The 16,976-nt window shown below is 52.1% G+C and overlaps 1 protein-coding gene across 2 annotated transcripts in view; it reads right to left on the bottom strand.

Moving 5' to 3' along the window:
• CE4H1orf226 (chromosome E4 C1orf226 homolog) overlaps positions 1 to 16,976 on the bottom strand; it is a 283,880-nt gene that overhangs the window by 36,331 nt on the left and 230,573 nt on the right. For both annotated transcript variants that reach the window (XM_043567575.1, XM_043567574.1), the window contains exon 5: positions 5,509 to 5,617. In XM_043567575.1, the coding sequence (XP_043423510.1) occupies positions 5,509 to 5,617 (109 nt within the window). The remainder of the gene's footprint in view (positions 1 to 5,508; positions 5,618 to 16,976) is intronic.

Below are 16,976 nucleotides of genomic sequence, written 5' to 3' on the forward strand. Positions count from 1 at the left end.
TCAGGAAGACAGAAATCAAAAGGTTGGTCCCTGTACTTCACTGATCCAGGGGAAAAGTCCAGTCAGTCATGGTTTTATCTGCTGTTCTCGTTTTAAGCGACCTTGTCGTTGGCTGGCCCCGTGAACGCTGGGAATCTTCCGAGCGTAACGCACGTGGGAAGAATGGGAAGTATTTGTCTCATTCTGCAGCTGACTTCATAAATCACCGTGGGCGCCGTTCCGAATTCCATTGTCCTGGAAAAAGCTGTATTTCACGATTCCAGGAGACGGAGAGAGGCGTCTTCAGATAAGTAAAAGGAAAGTGAGGAGAGAATACAAGGTGAAGACGGGGGGTGGCAGTGGCGACAGTAAGAAAAGAAAGAGAAGTGGGGCACGCTTCCTACAAGGAAGGCTCCTTATTCATCTACCCGCTCTGTCTTCTCATCTACTGTCCCTCAGCCCCAACGGGAGCTCTGTCTGCCACGTGCTTCTGAATTCCAGGGGACTGAAGCCCAATAAGTCAGCTCCAGGACAGCTCCTGGGTTTCTAATTCTTCTCATCTACCACAGCAATAACGTACAGCGCCCTTCCCTTGACCTGAACCACCACAGAGTCTCAACAAAAAAACAGAACCGAAGGTCATGTTTCTTTAATGTGCTTTTGTGTGTGTGTGTGTTTGAACCGCAGTAAAAGATTTAAGCTTCTATCTTATCAAATGACTGCAATGTATGGAATTCGCAATGCTGAAGCAAGGAAATATATTTGGACTCCTATACAGAGACAGATCCAAAGGTTACTAAGGCTCTGAGATGGGTTAGGTTACCGTCCAACACGTTATGTAATAGCCTTGATCCTCGAGTTTGATTGAGGCAATGCCTTGGACACGAGAATATTGCTCGCTATGGGGAAAGTTTAGCTTCCAAGTGGGTAGGACTTTCAACATTGACAGGAGATAGGGGATCTTAAAATTTCCAGTAGACTGCTGGCTTCTTCCTTGTACTCTGCTATGAACTTCTTCCATGAACCACAGTACCACGGAGAAAAGAAGGCCGGGTTATAACTTTAGTACTGCCAATAACCACCTGGGTGACCACGAGCAAGTAAATTCACCTTTCCAGGCCCCGATTTCCTCATCCATCAACAGAGAGGTTTGGACCAGACGAGTGCTGAGATCTGTGATGTCTATATTTTGACTTCCCAACCCCATCTGACCCAACTCTTAAGATACAAAGCTAGGCTCTTTCTCTAAGGTTAGGACCTGTCTCTCCTTCATATCCTAAACCTGGCCAGGCAAGCGGCTTATTCTTTCACATGGGACCGTCATCATCGTTCAAAATCCATTTCAAGCATTCGAGGACGGTGAAACTTCTCAGCTGTGGCCCCTAATCTGATGGGGACAGCATTACAGGAGGAAGGAATTTCTCCTAACCAAACCAATTGAGCTGTGATTCCAGGCAAATGATTTCAAGGAGCTGCCCCGTGAAGGCAGCGGGGAGATTCCTGCAGCTCTCGTTAATCACCAACACTTCACACACTCTTGCACTAATAAGTCCAGTCACACTTAATCAGGGCCGACAGCCTCATTCTCCTGGGGCCGGGAAAAAAATGACAGCAGGGCAATGTCCTCTCCACAGGAGAGGTCAAGAGACCACGCAAGAGGCAAGAGGTCTTGCAAATGAATACTATCATTATACCCCCCAAGTTGGGCGGACGGGCTGGGGGCGGGGGGACGCAGAATGCCGTAGTTTTGGGAAACGTCTCCCCTGGATGCTCTGGGTGAGGAAAAGACCCTCTCTCCGCCTTCCTTTCTAACAGGAATGGTCACCCCATCCACAGACACATTCTAACAATCCTGGCAATCCTTCCCAGTCACACAGAACTTGTTCCTGAAGATCATATCGCTTCACACATGACAACCTGCATTCCTGAGATGCCTTTCAGCTGGCTTGATGGCTGGAGAAGCTCAGGTCCAAAGGCTCATGTTCCTTTTGTGAGTTTCATGTAACAGAGTTCAGCGGCCAAAGCTCTGGGCTGGGAGGCAGGAAGCCCAGTTCTAGTCTCAATGGCACTGCTGAGCTGTGGGACCCATGGCAACCTACTTCCCCGGACCCTTTCCTTCCTCAATTACGCAAATGGAGTCAATAGTGACCAAAGACAGTGAGGGAGGAAGGGAAAATCTAGGTCAGAGTGACTCGGGTCATTCAGAGCGAAGGAGCTCTTTGTACCCAAGTGACAAGTGCTGTAGGTTCTCATCACAAACAGGTCCTGGGGAACAAGGCTACTCCCTGTCACGTGACTTCCTGATGGAAAATAGGATGTGGGCTCCAGGGTCAGACTCTCTGGGTTCAGTTCTACTTACTGTGACTTATGTCCCTTAAGCTTCTGTTTTCCCAGAAAAAGTACCTGTCTTTACATACCTGCCATAGGAATGAAAGGAGAGAACTCACACACAGAGTCACAGGCGCAGGGGCCCCTGGGCAGCTCAGTCGGTGGAGCATCCAACTTCGACTCAGGTCGTGATCTCGCAGTTCACACGTTCAAGCCCCACATTGGGCTCTGTGCTGACAGCTCAGAAACTGGGGCCTGCTTCAGATTCTGTGTCTTTCTCTCTCTCTCTCTTCCCCTCCCCATGCTCACGCTCTCTCTCTCTCTCTCTCTCTCTCTCTCTGTCTCTCTCAGGAATGAATAAACATTAAAAAATTAAAAAAAAAAAAAAGAGTCACAGGCACATAGCAGGTAACCAAGCTAGATGACTTCCCATAAGGCTTGCCTTCGTAGAAAGCTAGAACCTGGGTAACCCAAGACCTAGATGACTAGCAGCTGGTGGTATGTTACCTTCCCGCAGTCTTTTGATACCTAGCTCGCAAGGAAAGCCCAAGAGGGGAACCACGCTGGCTGTATGCGTGAGCGACCCGTGTGAAGAGCCACAGGTACAGAACTGTGGCCGTGCCGGCGGGGAGGCACGGGGGCCTCCACCAGGAAAGCGGAGACACCAGACCCATATTCTCAAACGACAGAAGAGGTGAATCTGCCCCCCTGGGTGAACTATAAGGGAACGGCGACAAGCACACCGGGGGCCTGTCATGGGGAACGGGCCATGGGGACACACACAGGGGCCATGGCGTGATCTGAACGGCAATACCCAAAGCCCTGACAGAGCGAGGAGCTCATCTGAGGTTTCTACACTATGATCGACACGAGAGCATCCAGGCCTGCTGGCTGCCAGTCCAGAGATCTCCCTATTGACCCCCAACAATCCAGAAACATCCCCGCAACACATTTCCTCCGGGTATACGGTCTTACCCCCCTCACTTCATAAGTATTCCTATGACTCGCCAATTAAAACTCTTTCCCAAGCTAACTATGGTCTCCCTAGACCAGAAGTGTCACAAAACAGCACATCACCATCTCCAGAGGCTACCTGGGATAAATGTGCAAAACCTTGCAGGCACGGTCCCCACCCTCCTCAAGACTGCTTGCTTTCCTGCACAACTCCCTCCTCCTTACTGGCTGGGAAGCTGGCCCTTCTGCCCATAGTTCGGCAGCAGTGGGGCTCACAGGCCAGGCTGTCTGGAAACCATTCTTTCAGTGACGTGGCTGCAGGCCAGCAAAGGGCCTGAGAATCCACCCTACCCAGAGTTACAGGCTCAGTAGGTGCGGGCAAACGGGACGTGGCATTTTCAGAATGAGCTCCGAGGGCTAAGAGACACGGAAAAAGCGGAAGAGATAGGGAGCCGGGTGACCACTCCCTGGTCTCTGGATAATAAGAACTTAATTCCGTGCTTTACTTCAAGCTCAAAGTTCCAGTGGGCACTGCTCTCAGACTCAGGTTTTGGCAGAAGGACGGGGCCACCCCACTGTGTTCGCATCGCTATGCTAGCTCTGACAGCAAAGCAAATATAATGACAGCCCTTGCCTAGGTCTCTGGCTCAAAATTCATGCTGTCTGCACGTCTCCCTGCCTCTAGCCGGTGCCTATTCCCGGGACCGTGGGCAAGGCATCTGATCTCTCTGAGCGTCAATTTACTCATCTGCGAAATCGAAGTACCAGTCTTAACTTCTTCGCATAGGTTTTATAAGGATCAGGTAAGCTTAGACATTAAAGCGCTTGGAAAATTATCACGTGCCATGTGTAGCTCTAATAAATTCCAAGGTCCACGCGGTCCAGTCTCTGGACAGAGCTGAAGTCAGATGCACAGTTGAACACTCAAAATGAATTACATGGGGATTCCAGTCTTTAGTTGCACCTGTCAAAGAACATTACCGTCGATCCGATTCATAAGTCCCGGGAACACATTCATTTCCCAGACGCCCTGCACCTCAAAGCTGCACAAGAGCCGCTCACCCTCCCAAGCCCTACATGCCTGTCTGCAGCCCTTCCGGCTTTTCTTTCTCTCCCTCACCCTCCTCTTCTTCCTATCAGTTCTTCAACAGGCAGCTCGCCTTAGGCCCATTTACACACTTTCGGCTCAACCGTACCATCTTCTAGAAGGGAAGCCTGGCAACTTGCGCATTTTCTTTCTACCTTTCCAGTTCTAGCTCTTTCCATCCAAATTCCATGGTTTGCATGAAAAACCCTGGGAACAGGAGGCCAAGGGCACCGCCAATCCTTAGAGGAAGAGGTAAAATCAGCAAAGTAGAATTTTCGAGGTAGAGCCAGAGTAGGGGATGGGACACATGTTAGCAAATCTTGACCCTGCAGAAAAAATAGTTCCCAGGATATTAGATGGATCACTTGGAAGAAACATGATTCCATGGCTGAATCAGTTTGAGAAACGCTGGGTTAAACAGAGTTCAAGGGCTTCTCTCGAACTTTAGGGCTTCCCAACAAATTCAAAGAGGATATTTTTAACACGAAACGTTTTGGACGGTAAGTATTTTACAGGAGACATTTTAGGAAACTCTGATTTTGTCTCTCCTCACTTTATAGACAAGGAAGCCGAGACCCACATAACATCTCTCGGGCTTCCAGCAGAGCGGGGACTAAACCCCGGGTTTCCAACACCAGTTTTGTGTGTTAAATTCCTGGAGAAATGACAGGAAAAGCATCTCCCGAATGGCCGAAGCTGCATTTACTCAAGCATCAAGGTTACCACACCAAAATAATTGCCCAGGACAACCAGCTTCCCACAGAAAGTCTAAACTAGATTCCGCATGTCGTGATTTATAGGCCCCTGACCGACACACAGAATTATGGTGAAAAGTCACGTAAATAAACGGCCATGCCTCTTTCCTGCCGCACACCGAGGGGAGCATCACTCCTGGTGCTATCTACCTGTCCCGATCCAGAGCCCTCATCCAATGGTCGAGCTCTTCCCGGCTGTCTCCATGTCAGAGGACAAAACTCAGATAAAACGAAAGGAGAATCTCGTTACGCAGGAGCACCGACGGACTGCTTGGATGGCTCCCCTGTGCTGCGCATGCAAACACCCACGTCAGTTCTTGCCTCTCAACAGTGGCCAATGGTGGGGGGGCTCCTCTGGTTCCGTCAGAGGAAAACAAAAACAGTGACCGATGACTGCTCATTTACCTTCTTCTTGGATTTAAAGACGTTACACCTGAAGATATTGCTGGCACCATCTCGGGCGATATAGCTGAAGATCTTGAGGTCTTGGGAATCATGAGAGACGTAGAAGATCCTACAGAGAGAGCAACAGAAAAACGCACTGAAGGTGGCATTAGGGTCAACCCCCCAACCAGGGAACCTGTGTTCAAGGACACGCTCGCTTCTTCCTACGAGAGCCACAATGCAGGCGGCACTTTCACCAGGACACTGGTGAAACAGTGACACGACGCTGGGGGACCTCCACATCTAGAAGAGCGGGCATGGGTAGGGGACGGACCCCACGCTGTCACCAGGCCGCAAATCTGTGCTGGTAACTTGTGTGCTAGAGGGGCAAAAGTTGTTGCCATCCTCATCAGAGCAATCAACCTGCATCTAACCCACGGAAACGGGGGCAAGTTTCCGGATACCTGTTCCCAGTTGTCTCCCAACGAGGAGACTTGGGAGCCGGCAATGTCGGCCACGCCTGCCCAGACAAAGACGCTCAGTCTCGTTACCGTTAAGTCCCTCGGTGGTAGTGACCTCACCTCCCGTCCTCTTTGGGTAGTGACCTCACCCCCACGGCCTCCGTGTGTTCACTCCGCTGTTCCTCCCCCCCAACCAGCATGCACACTGTGGGCCGGGCGCTATCCCAGCCCAGCCCAGATACATAAAGGCGGCAGGACGCCCTAAACTCTCAGACCTCAGGTACAGATCTCCACAATGAAACAGAAACCGAGTGTTCTGAGGAAAAACAGGCAGAGTAAGAGACAGAGCGCGGTGGGGGCTGCTGTTTTAGCCAGGGAGGCCGCAGGGCCAGCACGAAGGCGCCACGGAGAGCCAGAGGCCTGGGTGTGAGGGAACCACCGGGGCAAATGCGGTGCAGGAAGTGGGAACGGCAAATACGAAAACCCAGTGGCATTCAGAAGGTGCTAGAAGTGTTCAGGGAATGGCCAGAGGTCAGTGTGGCTCAAGTGGAGGGATGTGCTGACAGGGTCATCCAAGCAGCCAGAGGCCAGAACATGGCAGGGTGTTGGGCGGGGGGGGGGGGGGGGGGTGGTGCCCTGAAGGGTGGAGCTTGCTTTCCAGGTGAGGCTGCTGAGTGGAGGACTGAGTCCCCGACGCTCTGAACGGAAGGATCTCTCTGGGTGCCGGGCGCCAGAGGGGAAGCTGGGGAAAGTCATAAGCAAGGCCGTGATGGCTGAGGCCACAGCGGGCCTAGACAGGGTGCCACCTGGCCCGCCAGGTCCCAGCGCTGCTGGCATGGGGCAGGGGAGGGAAGTAGACGGGGTACATCAGTGGCACCCGTCTTGGGAGATCCAAGGAGAGGATCGCTCCAGACAAACACTTCCGGGGCCGCATCATTTCCAGAAAACACCTCTTCGTCAGTAACAACTCTCATCCAAGGATTTAACAAGTCGATCCGTTCTGGTGTACGTCAGGGCTGAGTACTTGGCAGAAAGAGAACGGGATTTAGAGTCGTACCCTCAACTTCACCACTTATGAGGCAAAAGGCACGTAACCCTCAGAGGCTGTTACCTGTAACACGGGCCTATTCGTTCTTCATACCTCATGGGCTTACCTGGAAGATGAAATAATGGGCAAAGTGCCTTTGTACTTCTTACTGATACGGTCTCTCAATGGCCTTTGTACTGAGATTCTCGCCAAGGACTCCAAGAAGCCCGGGAGGGGCGCTCAGAAGAAAAGTGGATACGGAGACGAACAATCCTGGCAAGAGCGCCAAGTTCACCTTGGGGAGCCACTCCTCTGCTCACTGTGCTAGAAGCCAAGTCAGTACATCTCGCGTGTCCACCCAGCGTGAAGGGCACAGACTAGACGTGCCGATGTTTGACGCGGCTTCCGAGAAAGAGAGTGGTCAGCCAACTTCTGTAACTCAGCACCTTCCGCCTGAAACCCAGGCCCACCTGGCAATCCTAGAAATCCCCTCTTTTTCTTATTGTTTAAAGTTTTAGTCACTTGAGAGAGAGAGAGTGCACACAAGCTGGAGAGAGGCAGAGAGAGAGAGAATCCCAAGCAGGCGCCTCACTGTCAGTACAGAGCCCGTCGTGGGGCACAATCCCACAAACCGTGAGATCATGGCCCGAGCCAAGACCAAGAGTCAGACGCTTAACCAACTGAGCCAACCGGGTGTCCCCACAGACCTCTCTCTTGAACATCTCAAAGCTCCTCAAATTTATCGTGCCCCCCACCGAATTAATCATCATCCTCGCAATTCTCCCAGCATCGATACTTTCCTTCTCCCAGGAACCATCTTGATGAGGAACACTGGATCCACTCAAGCCAGAAGCCTGCACCACACCCTTGACCCCCTTCCTTGTTCCCCGTTATCTGTTGCTCATGACCAAGTTCTTTGTAGCCCGTCTCCTCAATACGGCTTAGGAATGTATTTCCTTCGTCTCTACGGTACTGCCTTAGTTCACAGATCCTTCTTTCTCACCTGGGTTTTTAAAAATTTTTTTTTAACGTTTATTTTTATTTTTGAGAGAGACAGAGACAGAATGTGAGTGGGTTAGGGGCAGAGAGAGAAGGAGACACAGAATCCGAAGCAGGCTCCAGGCTGTCAGCACAGAGCCCGATGCGGGGCTCAAACTCACAAGCTTTGAGATCACGGCCTGAGCCGAAGTCGGACGCTCTACTGACTGAGCCAACCAGGCGCCCCTCACCTGGATTTTTGCAACCCATCTAGTGTCTCTCTCTGCTTCCTGGCTCACCTATGGCCAAACCATTCTCCACACAGCTAGCAAACTGGGATAATCGGAAACACATCTCATTATTTCCCTCTAAAAACCACTCAAAGGCTTCCGACTTCCCTCAGAATAAAGTCTGATCCCCTCAGCATGGAGTATCCACCTTCCTGGTCTCTCTCCAGAGCCCTGACCTACATAGCCCTCCGGAACTAGTCATGTACACCCACCTGCCGTTGCCACTGCAGTGACACCCTTGGCATCCTTCAAGACTTGGTTCAGAGACACCTTCCTGCCCACCCCGCCCCCCAAATATCATTGGGCTGCCGAACCCTCTTGGGCTCACCGTTACCACAGCACATCTGTCACACGATGCTATTTAGGCTCGAGCTCCTTAAAGGAAAAAGGACTACATCCTGGTGGCCCCCGTGCCAGCATGGCAACTGGCACATAGAAAGTTCCTAATGCCAGCTGAGGAGGGAGAGAGGCATCCATGCTGTCATTAACGAGCACCCACGACGTAGTCTGGTTATTCGCGCCCCGTCCGCTGGAAGGAAAGTCGGTCGGTTCAGCTGTGTCCTACATAAAACTCCTTCCATTTCTGAGTTTTTAATTATTACGGAATGCCCTAAGGACAGAGAAGTAGATCTAAAGCTGAGAAGGCGATATGAGGGTGGAGAGGCATGCCAGCAGGACACAGACGGGGACGGCGGCCAGGAACGGCGGGAAACACAGGTTACCTTTCCCTTGACGGACAAAGCCCCTTTCCAGAAACCGTGAGGACAGCCTGTGTGGGGAGGCAGTCTCTGCGGACTGGAGCTCTCTGGAGAGGGTTCTGTGACGTCTGAGTGCAGAAACTTAACGTAGCGTTGCAAACAGAACCACCTCTGGCGAACCACAACGTCAGCTAGTTAGAGCTCAGAAAAGCATCTGCCGACACAATCGAGGGGCACGTGCGACCTCGTTCGCCACGTAACGCCGCAGGTCCAAAATTCCAGATCTAGAAACATATTCCACAAACTCTTATTTCTCTATACCTTGGCGTGTGTTGGGGGCGGGGGAGAAGTCTGGGGCAGTTTTGATCCTGCTTCCAAAACGTACCTCCAAAAAAAGTACTTCCCCAAAAAGTACGTCAATTTTCTCAACTTTCAGTGTAATCGCCAAGGGCAGGATATCAGAGTAGTCTGCATACTGTAATAACAAGTGCTAAGGTTTCGTGAGGTTTTGTTCCTTCCCCCTTCGAATTTCTGTTTATTTTCAAATACGCACAGAATCAGAATGTTCACCTCCTACTGGAACTGTTATGCTATCAAGCCACAGCGATAAACTTTTCTACAGATTGTTATACCCATAAACTTATGGTAAATGACCGAAACATAAAAAGTACCGTGGACAAACTGGATTTGGAGCTTATCCGGGAGCTCAGGCGGATGGAGTGATGAAGAACCGCCAGACCCACCATCAATAACCCCCCTTCTCTTTGTGAATCTAAAGTAAACTTGTTCCTCTTAAGATCACAGGAGAAGAACAATCAAACGTAGAAAGACACCTGTGTGGTCGTCAGGCCTGGTTCCAACCCAGGGTCCTGCCACTCAGGATTTGTCGGCAACGGGCAATTCGCTCCCTGACGGAATAGTCTCTTTTTGGGAGCTTCTCATCACTTGGGAATTTTCACACAGGTTGGAAACCGACCAACAGGATGCCTGAGCGGCTGAGCGGCTGACTCTCGATATTGGCTCAGATCATGATCGAATCCTGCACTGGGCTCTGTGCTGAGTGTGGAGTCTACTTAAGATTCTCTCTCGGGGCACCCGGGTGGCTCAGTCACTTAAGTGTCCGACTTTGGCTCAGGTCATGATCTTGCAGTTCATGAGTTCGAGCCCCACGTCGGGCTCTGTGCTGACAGCTCGGAGCCTGGAGCCTGCTTCCGATTCTGTGTCTCCTTCTCTCTCTGCCCCTCCCCCGCTTGCACTCTGTCTCTCTCACTCTCTCTCTCAAAAATGAATGTTAAAAAATAAATAAATAAAGATTCTTTCTCCCCCTCTGTCCCTCTCCCCCGCTTGCGTGCTCTAAAATAAAATTTAAAAAAAGAGCGCGCGAGAGAGAAAGAAATCTACTACCAGGAATAGAGCGGAGGGAACTGGTTGAAAATGCTGGCCCTGGTGTGGGACGGACCCGATTTTAGGCCCAGACTCTGCCACTCGCTAGTGGGTGATATCCGGTCACGATCTCCCCGTGGTTCTTCGCCAGCAAAGCAGGTTTGATCGCAGGGCTGCACCTCACCCCCCGGGGTTACAGAGCAAACAGGACCAGCGACCGGCTCCCGGCACTTCCACACCACTGCCCTGGCTCCCCGCCGTGGGGCCTTAGAGACCAGGCCCGTCTTTCCTCCAAAGGGCAACCTTTTGAACACCCGGGAGCTACCTCTTCTCTCAACAGTGCTTGAAAGGGCGCATTTTCATCCCTCACTGCTCAGGCAGGCCTGCCCTGGGGGCCGCGGGGGCAGAAAGATCTGGGTTCAAGCCTTAGCGTTTCCAACCTCCCAGCTGTTCACCTCCGGCAAAGGGCTCAGTCGACACAACCTTTTCCTTCCTGAACAGGGAAAGTAATCATCTCTTCACGGGATGAGGGATGAGAAAAACACATCCCCACATTTAACACAACGCCCGACACATGTGCTTGCCCGGTAAGGAGGACCCCCCTCTTCCCTGTGCACCTTTGTGCCTTCCGGGACCGCTCCCCAAGCAGTTCACAGAGCTGAGTCACGTTCCTGAAGGGATGTGCCCATCACCGAGCGCACTTGGAGAACTATTTTCCACGCCCCAGAATGGAATTTCTAGCAAAGCGTCTCCGAGGGTGGCTTTTTATTTGGTTACAGCCTCTCGCTGCTGCTTCTGCTTTGTGATCTCTTCTACAAGTTCACTAGTGTGTAGTCCCTGGACCCACACTTGTCCCTTTTCTACAAAGTGGGATGTTCTCACCCTGGTCATCTTCTCACATCTATGACCCACGAATGTACAGACTCATTCATTAGGACCCCGAGGAGCAGACACACTTAAAGGAGGGATGCCTTTTTTTTTTTTCTTTTTAACATTTATTATTGAAAGACAGAGTCAGAGCGTGAGCAGGGGAGAGGCAGAGAGAGAGAGAGAGAGACCCAGAATCCGAAGCAGACTCCAGGCTCTGAGCTGTCAGCACAGAGCCCGACGCGGGGCTCGAACTCACCAACCCTGAGATTAAGACCTGAGCCGAAGGAGGACGCTTAACCAACTGAGCCACCCAGGCGCCCCAGGAGGGACACCTTTTTCTTCATGGTTTTTAAACGTTGTATTTTTTTTAAGTTCTAGAGTTCCTAGTTTGAAGATCAGATAGTTCTCCACTGAAGGAAAAAAAAAAAAGAGTTAGAAAAATGGAATGGGGGTGGGGGGATGCCTGGGTGACTCAGCCCGTTGAGCATCAGACTGTTGATCTCAGCTCAGGTCTTGATCTCAGAGTCATGAGTTCAAGCCCCATGTTGGGCTTCGTGTAGAGTGAGGAGCCTCCTTAAAAACAAACAAACAAACATTTGCCTCTGATATTTTCACTGCAGCCATGACTTTAATATACGGGTATTTCCCCTTTCACTGTTCTCTGACCCCTGCCCCGTCCCCACTCCTTCCTCCCCTCCATGTGTTAGGATGGGACCAAGTGACCTGTAAGGTTTCCCCTCTGGTGTTTCAATATGTGGAGACTTCTTCATTGTAATTGTGTTTGAAGACGGGAAGAGGAAAGGTGGGGATGTACACTGAGGCTTGGGAGCCTCCCCTCATCGTGGGCCACGGTCCCCTGAGCCTTTTCTCTCATCCTCAGCCTTTTCCAAGGGCTCGCCGCACCCAGACGTTCAGCGCTCTCAGCAATGGCCGCTCCCTGCCTACCACACTGTGTACTTTTTAAGGAATGCTATATAAAAATCTGGGTAGCCACATGATTTTCCTTCATGGCCTTGCCTTTTTGGGACCAACTGGAATCACTTATGTCGCCCTTCTGTCTTCAAGTGCTCATCCCTTACTGCCACTCAGTCTCTGGCTTACTGTCACCACCTTCTCTGAATATCATGGCCTCTAAGAAATGATGTGGCCGCGCCCCCAGGTGCTAATGCTGTGCCCGCTGCCCTCATCTCCATGGGGACTGCGCCTGCTGACTTTGGAGCCTACTAGCTACAGGGAATGCGAAAAGTCAAGAGTAGGGCTTCCTGAGTCTATGTCGATGCTCCCCCTCATCTGAGACCCACAGACGCGGAGCCCCCCTCCTCCCCAAGGGCCCCCACACCTCCTCCTGCTTACAGGAGGGGAGGCCTGCCGGCTGGGTCTCACTAGCCGGCCTGGGGCCTGCCACAGAACAACAGCACGGAACCCCAGGGCAGAGGGTCTAGACCCGGCATGGAGCCCGGGGCACAATTTTTTCCTTCTCTCCTAAGCCTTGAAATGAGCACACAAATATCTTTCCGAGTGGTTGTCAAGTTGTGGGATGGGCAAATCCTGAGAGTGGGTGAGACAGGGCACGGGCAGATCTTCTGCAACCATAAGGTGCTGTACAAATACTTTAAAAATTTTTTTTCAACGTTTTTTATTTATTTTTGGGACAGAGAGAGACAGAGCATGAACGGGGGAGGGGCAGAGAGAGAGGGAGACACAGAATCGGAAACAGGCTCCAGGCTCCGAGCCATCAGCCTGGAGCCTGACGCGGGGCTCGAACTCACGGACTGCGAGATGGTGACCTGGCTGAAGTCAGACGCTTAACCGACTGCGCCACCCAGGCGCCCCAAATACTTTTAGACTGTGAAGGTGCAAATGGGAGAGCAAAGAGAAATCGTCACCGTTCCCCAATATCATCATCTCTTGGGGTGTGTGTATGGGGGAGGGGATCTCCAGCTGGAAAGCAGCATAGGTTTTTCTCTTGAGATCCCCCAAGTCTGGGCATTCCTAACCCCAAAGACACCCCAAAAGGACAAAGGGAAATGAACTTGACTAAAAAGCTACCAAGTGACGTACAGACGGCAGAGACCGAATCCACTGGGGTCATCCCCGTCTGCTTCTCTTTTTAAGATTTTTTTTTTTAAGTAATCTCCACACCCAATATGGGGCTTGAACCTACAACCCCGAGATCAAGAGCCGCATGCTCTACTGACTGCCCCAGCCAGGCGCCCCAGTGGGGTGCCCCAAGGCAAAAACCTCTGGAAAAGGACCAAGCACGACGTGAAAAGAGCAGAGGACAGAAAACAGAATCGTCCCGCTGCGTCACACCAGCCGCGTGGAGAGACGGTCCCGGGAAAAGCCAGCCTGACCCCTGCCCACGGGAGTAAGATTCCCCCAAGCAGCCCAGCCGCCCACGCCCAAACCAGTGCGCCATCCTCCGAGGGCCTGGGGGGAGTTTGAGAAGAGACGGTAGTTTGGAGGGAGCCCCCCAACGCTTTGCTGACGGGACCACACGAGAATCCAGGGCAGTGAGTGCCCCCCTCCAGCCCCTGCCTCTTACCCGAGTACTGGCGTGTCCCCCTCTGCCCACCCGGCCCCGCGGCACTCACACGCTTCCAAGCTCCCGTCCCTGGCCGCCACACTTTTTCCAGGCCTCTTCTTTCTTTCTTTTTTAAATACTTGTTTATTTTTGAGAAAGAGAGAGAGACAGAGTGCGAGCGGAGGAGGGGCAGAGGGGGCGGGAGAGGGAGACACCGAGTCCGAAGCAGGCTCCAGGCTCCGAGCTGTCAGCACAGAGCCCGACGTGGGGCTCGAACTCATGAACCGTGAGATCATGCCCTGAGCCCAAGTCAGACGCTCAATCCATGGAGCCACCCGGGTGCCCCTGCCCAGGACTCTCATTTCTAATGTAATCTTTAGATAAAACTGACGTTCACGGTGATCATGTCTCTCTTCTTACCGCTTTGGTCTGATTACCTTTTCCTCTCGCTGGATTTCCAGGACTCTATCCCTTCAGTTGGTTTTCTTTTATTAGAAGTTACTTCAGTTTCTGTCTTTTTCATCCCTCATGTTAGCCGTTCTTGACGTGAGGACTGCCCCCCTCAGACGTTTCCTCAGGCCGCCATCTGGCGCGAAGGGACGGTGATGAGCTCACAAAACGGTGCCACAGTTCTTCGGGGAACTGGTCTGCCTACGTCACAGCCGCCCCAGGTGCTGGGACACAGCGTCCACGCTCTGAGTGTCGCCCTGCTGGGCCGTCTTCACAGACCTGAGCCCCGACAGCGCGGTCTGGAGGAAGCCGGGGGGTTCCCGGGCCAGGAGAGACCTCGAGAGCCATCTAGCCCATCTACTCAACCGCAGGCAGAGATTTGCAAACATCGGGGCGGATTTCTAAGGTTTCTTCAAGGAATTAAAGTATACGAATGTCTAAGTGATTAGTATGATCTACGGTGTACCTGGGGTAAGAAATGAGCAATCAACTGAGTTCTAAAATGCAGTGAGAGTCAGGCACATACGCATTGCTCTTTGGAAAGTCGAGTTAAGGCGCCCTTGCGGCCCGTCTCAGCAGTTGATGGATGTGTTAATTTCACAGCTGTTAAATTCTTTCTTCCGTCCCTGAAAATCTCCCCTGCTCTGCTCGAGTCGACCACAAACCATCACACAGCACTTTCTAAATGCCCAGCACCGCGATAAGCTCATTTCCTCTAGTTCAGTGCTTGACAGGCAGGCAAAAAACCAGGCCAGTGTCTCTTAGCCAAAACCCCTCCATACGCTTCGAGGCCAACTTCTCTCTGACGCTGGTAACTTCTCCAAAATAGCCGTCACCTGTCGTCGGCGTGCAAAAGCCAAGCTTCACACGGGTTGCCAATTCTGTCTCCTCTGTTCCCGCGTTTGTTGGCTGGGTTTACCCACGCGGTGTGTTCATGTCCTCTGGGGTCAGCTCAACCTTCCCACACTTCTGAGGATCCTCAGGCTTCCCGAAGACGTCTGCTCAGAGACGCAGCTCCCCTTCCAGAGCCAGAGAGCAGAGCGGAAAGTGGGGGGGCCTCCCCTATAAAGCTGTGTCTTCCTCTCCTTCCCCACAAACAACTGATGTCCTTGCTTTCAAAACCGTGAACACTTCTCTTCTTTGAGTTGTGTGTTAAGAGATGAGTCACGCATGGGTCTTCCCAATGCGAACATCAATTACGGTCAATCGGAAGTTCACGCCCTTCCTTCCCCACTCGCCTGTGCACCTTGAGACCCCCGTGATTTCCTGGAACAACAGAACAGACAGAACAGAGCCACAAAGCCTCAGTGGAGGCCGCGGGCCCTTCTGCTACTCAGAGCCACTTACGACTCGGAGCCATAGATAGTCTCCTCAACTGCAAGCTGGCATGAGAAGAGGCTCCCAGGACTGTCGTGCGAATCAAATGGAACGATTTACGCACAGCGCCTGGCACTTAGTAGGTGCTCAAAAGACTTCACTGAATTGATCAGAGCACTTGCTAGTCTGCAGTGCGTCCCTCCTGTGCCAGGCTGTGCTCTAATCACTTTATGTGTAAAGTCTCCATTTCAGAGAGGAGGGAACACAGGGGTTCCCCGACTTCCTGAAGGTCACACAGCTGGCCAGAAGGTATCTGTGTTCATTTCCCAGGGCTGCAATAAATTACCACATTGGGATGGTTTAAAACAACCATGATTTAATCTCTTAGTTTGGGCGTTCAGGAGGTAGAAATCAAGGTGTTGGCAAGGTTAGTTCCTTCCAGAGGCTCCGAGGGAGAAGGCGTTCCACGCCTCTGTCCTGGCTTCCAGTGGCTGCTGGCGATCCTGGCATTCTCCGGCATTCCGCTGCCTCCTTCACACGGCCGCCCGCCTTCTTTGTGTGTCCTCTGTGTTTCTTTCTCCAAAACCCCCGCTTCTTATGAGAGCATCAGTCACGAGATCTGGGACCCATCCTAATCTGCGATCTTAATTACATCCGCCAAGTCCCTCTTGCCAAATAAGGTCACAGTCACAGGTATCAAGGGTTATGACCTGGACCCATCTTTTGAGGGACACAACTTGACCTGCTCCGGTCTCTGGGCCAGAACCTGAACCTCAGCAATCTTAACCAGGTTCCTAATTTCTACGTCACCTGCGCGTCTCCTTGGCTGATTACAAACTGGCAAATGTCATTTGAATACGAGATTGTCATTACTATTATCTCTCCACCCAGCTAGAAGGGGGCGGTAGGGTACATTTATGCCACCCAGGAACTCTGAATCTCCCTCTTCCATTTAGCTTTCCACGTCCTCGATGCCTTCACACTCTCTATGGTTGCCCAAAACTCCATCCTCACGTGGGTCAGATTTCAGTGGACACTCGGGGGAGGGGTGCTCGGTTTCTCTGCTATCCCCGACTGCCCACCTTCCACCCAAGTTTCTTCAAATAGACCAACCCAGGAATTCAGATACTATAAATGTCAGAAGCTCACCCTAGTTTCTCCAAAGGCAGTCCTCAAATCACCCATCTGGAACTTCCTGGGATTCGTCCCCTAACACCCTCTGTCCCTCTAGTTCCGCATCCCCAGGCCTCTGGCTCAGCACATGGGAACTGCGTGTGCCCAACGGGAAACGAGGAGAGGGCACCCACCGCCCTTCCCGGGGCTCACAGCGCCTGGCTGGCACGACCAGGTACTTTTCTTTTCCCGACTGCTCCCACCTGCCCGCCTGCTTCTCCATCAGAGCAGACCTGACGGCACTTCCTCTCAGGACAAGGGAAGCTGCTGCTGGGGGCGGGGGCAGCAACCTACCTCTCACACACACACCCCAGGACG

This window comes from Prionailurus bengalensis, chromosome E4, assembly GCF_016509475.1.
Source record: "Prionailurus bengalensis isolate Pbe53 chromosome E4, Fcat_Pben_1.1_paternal_pri, whole genome shotgun sequence".
NCBI classification, from domain to species: domain Eukaryota; kingdom Metazoa; phylum Chordata; class Mammalia; order Carnivora; family Felidae; genus Prionailurus; species Prionailurus bengalensis.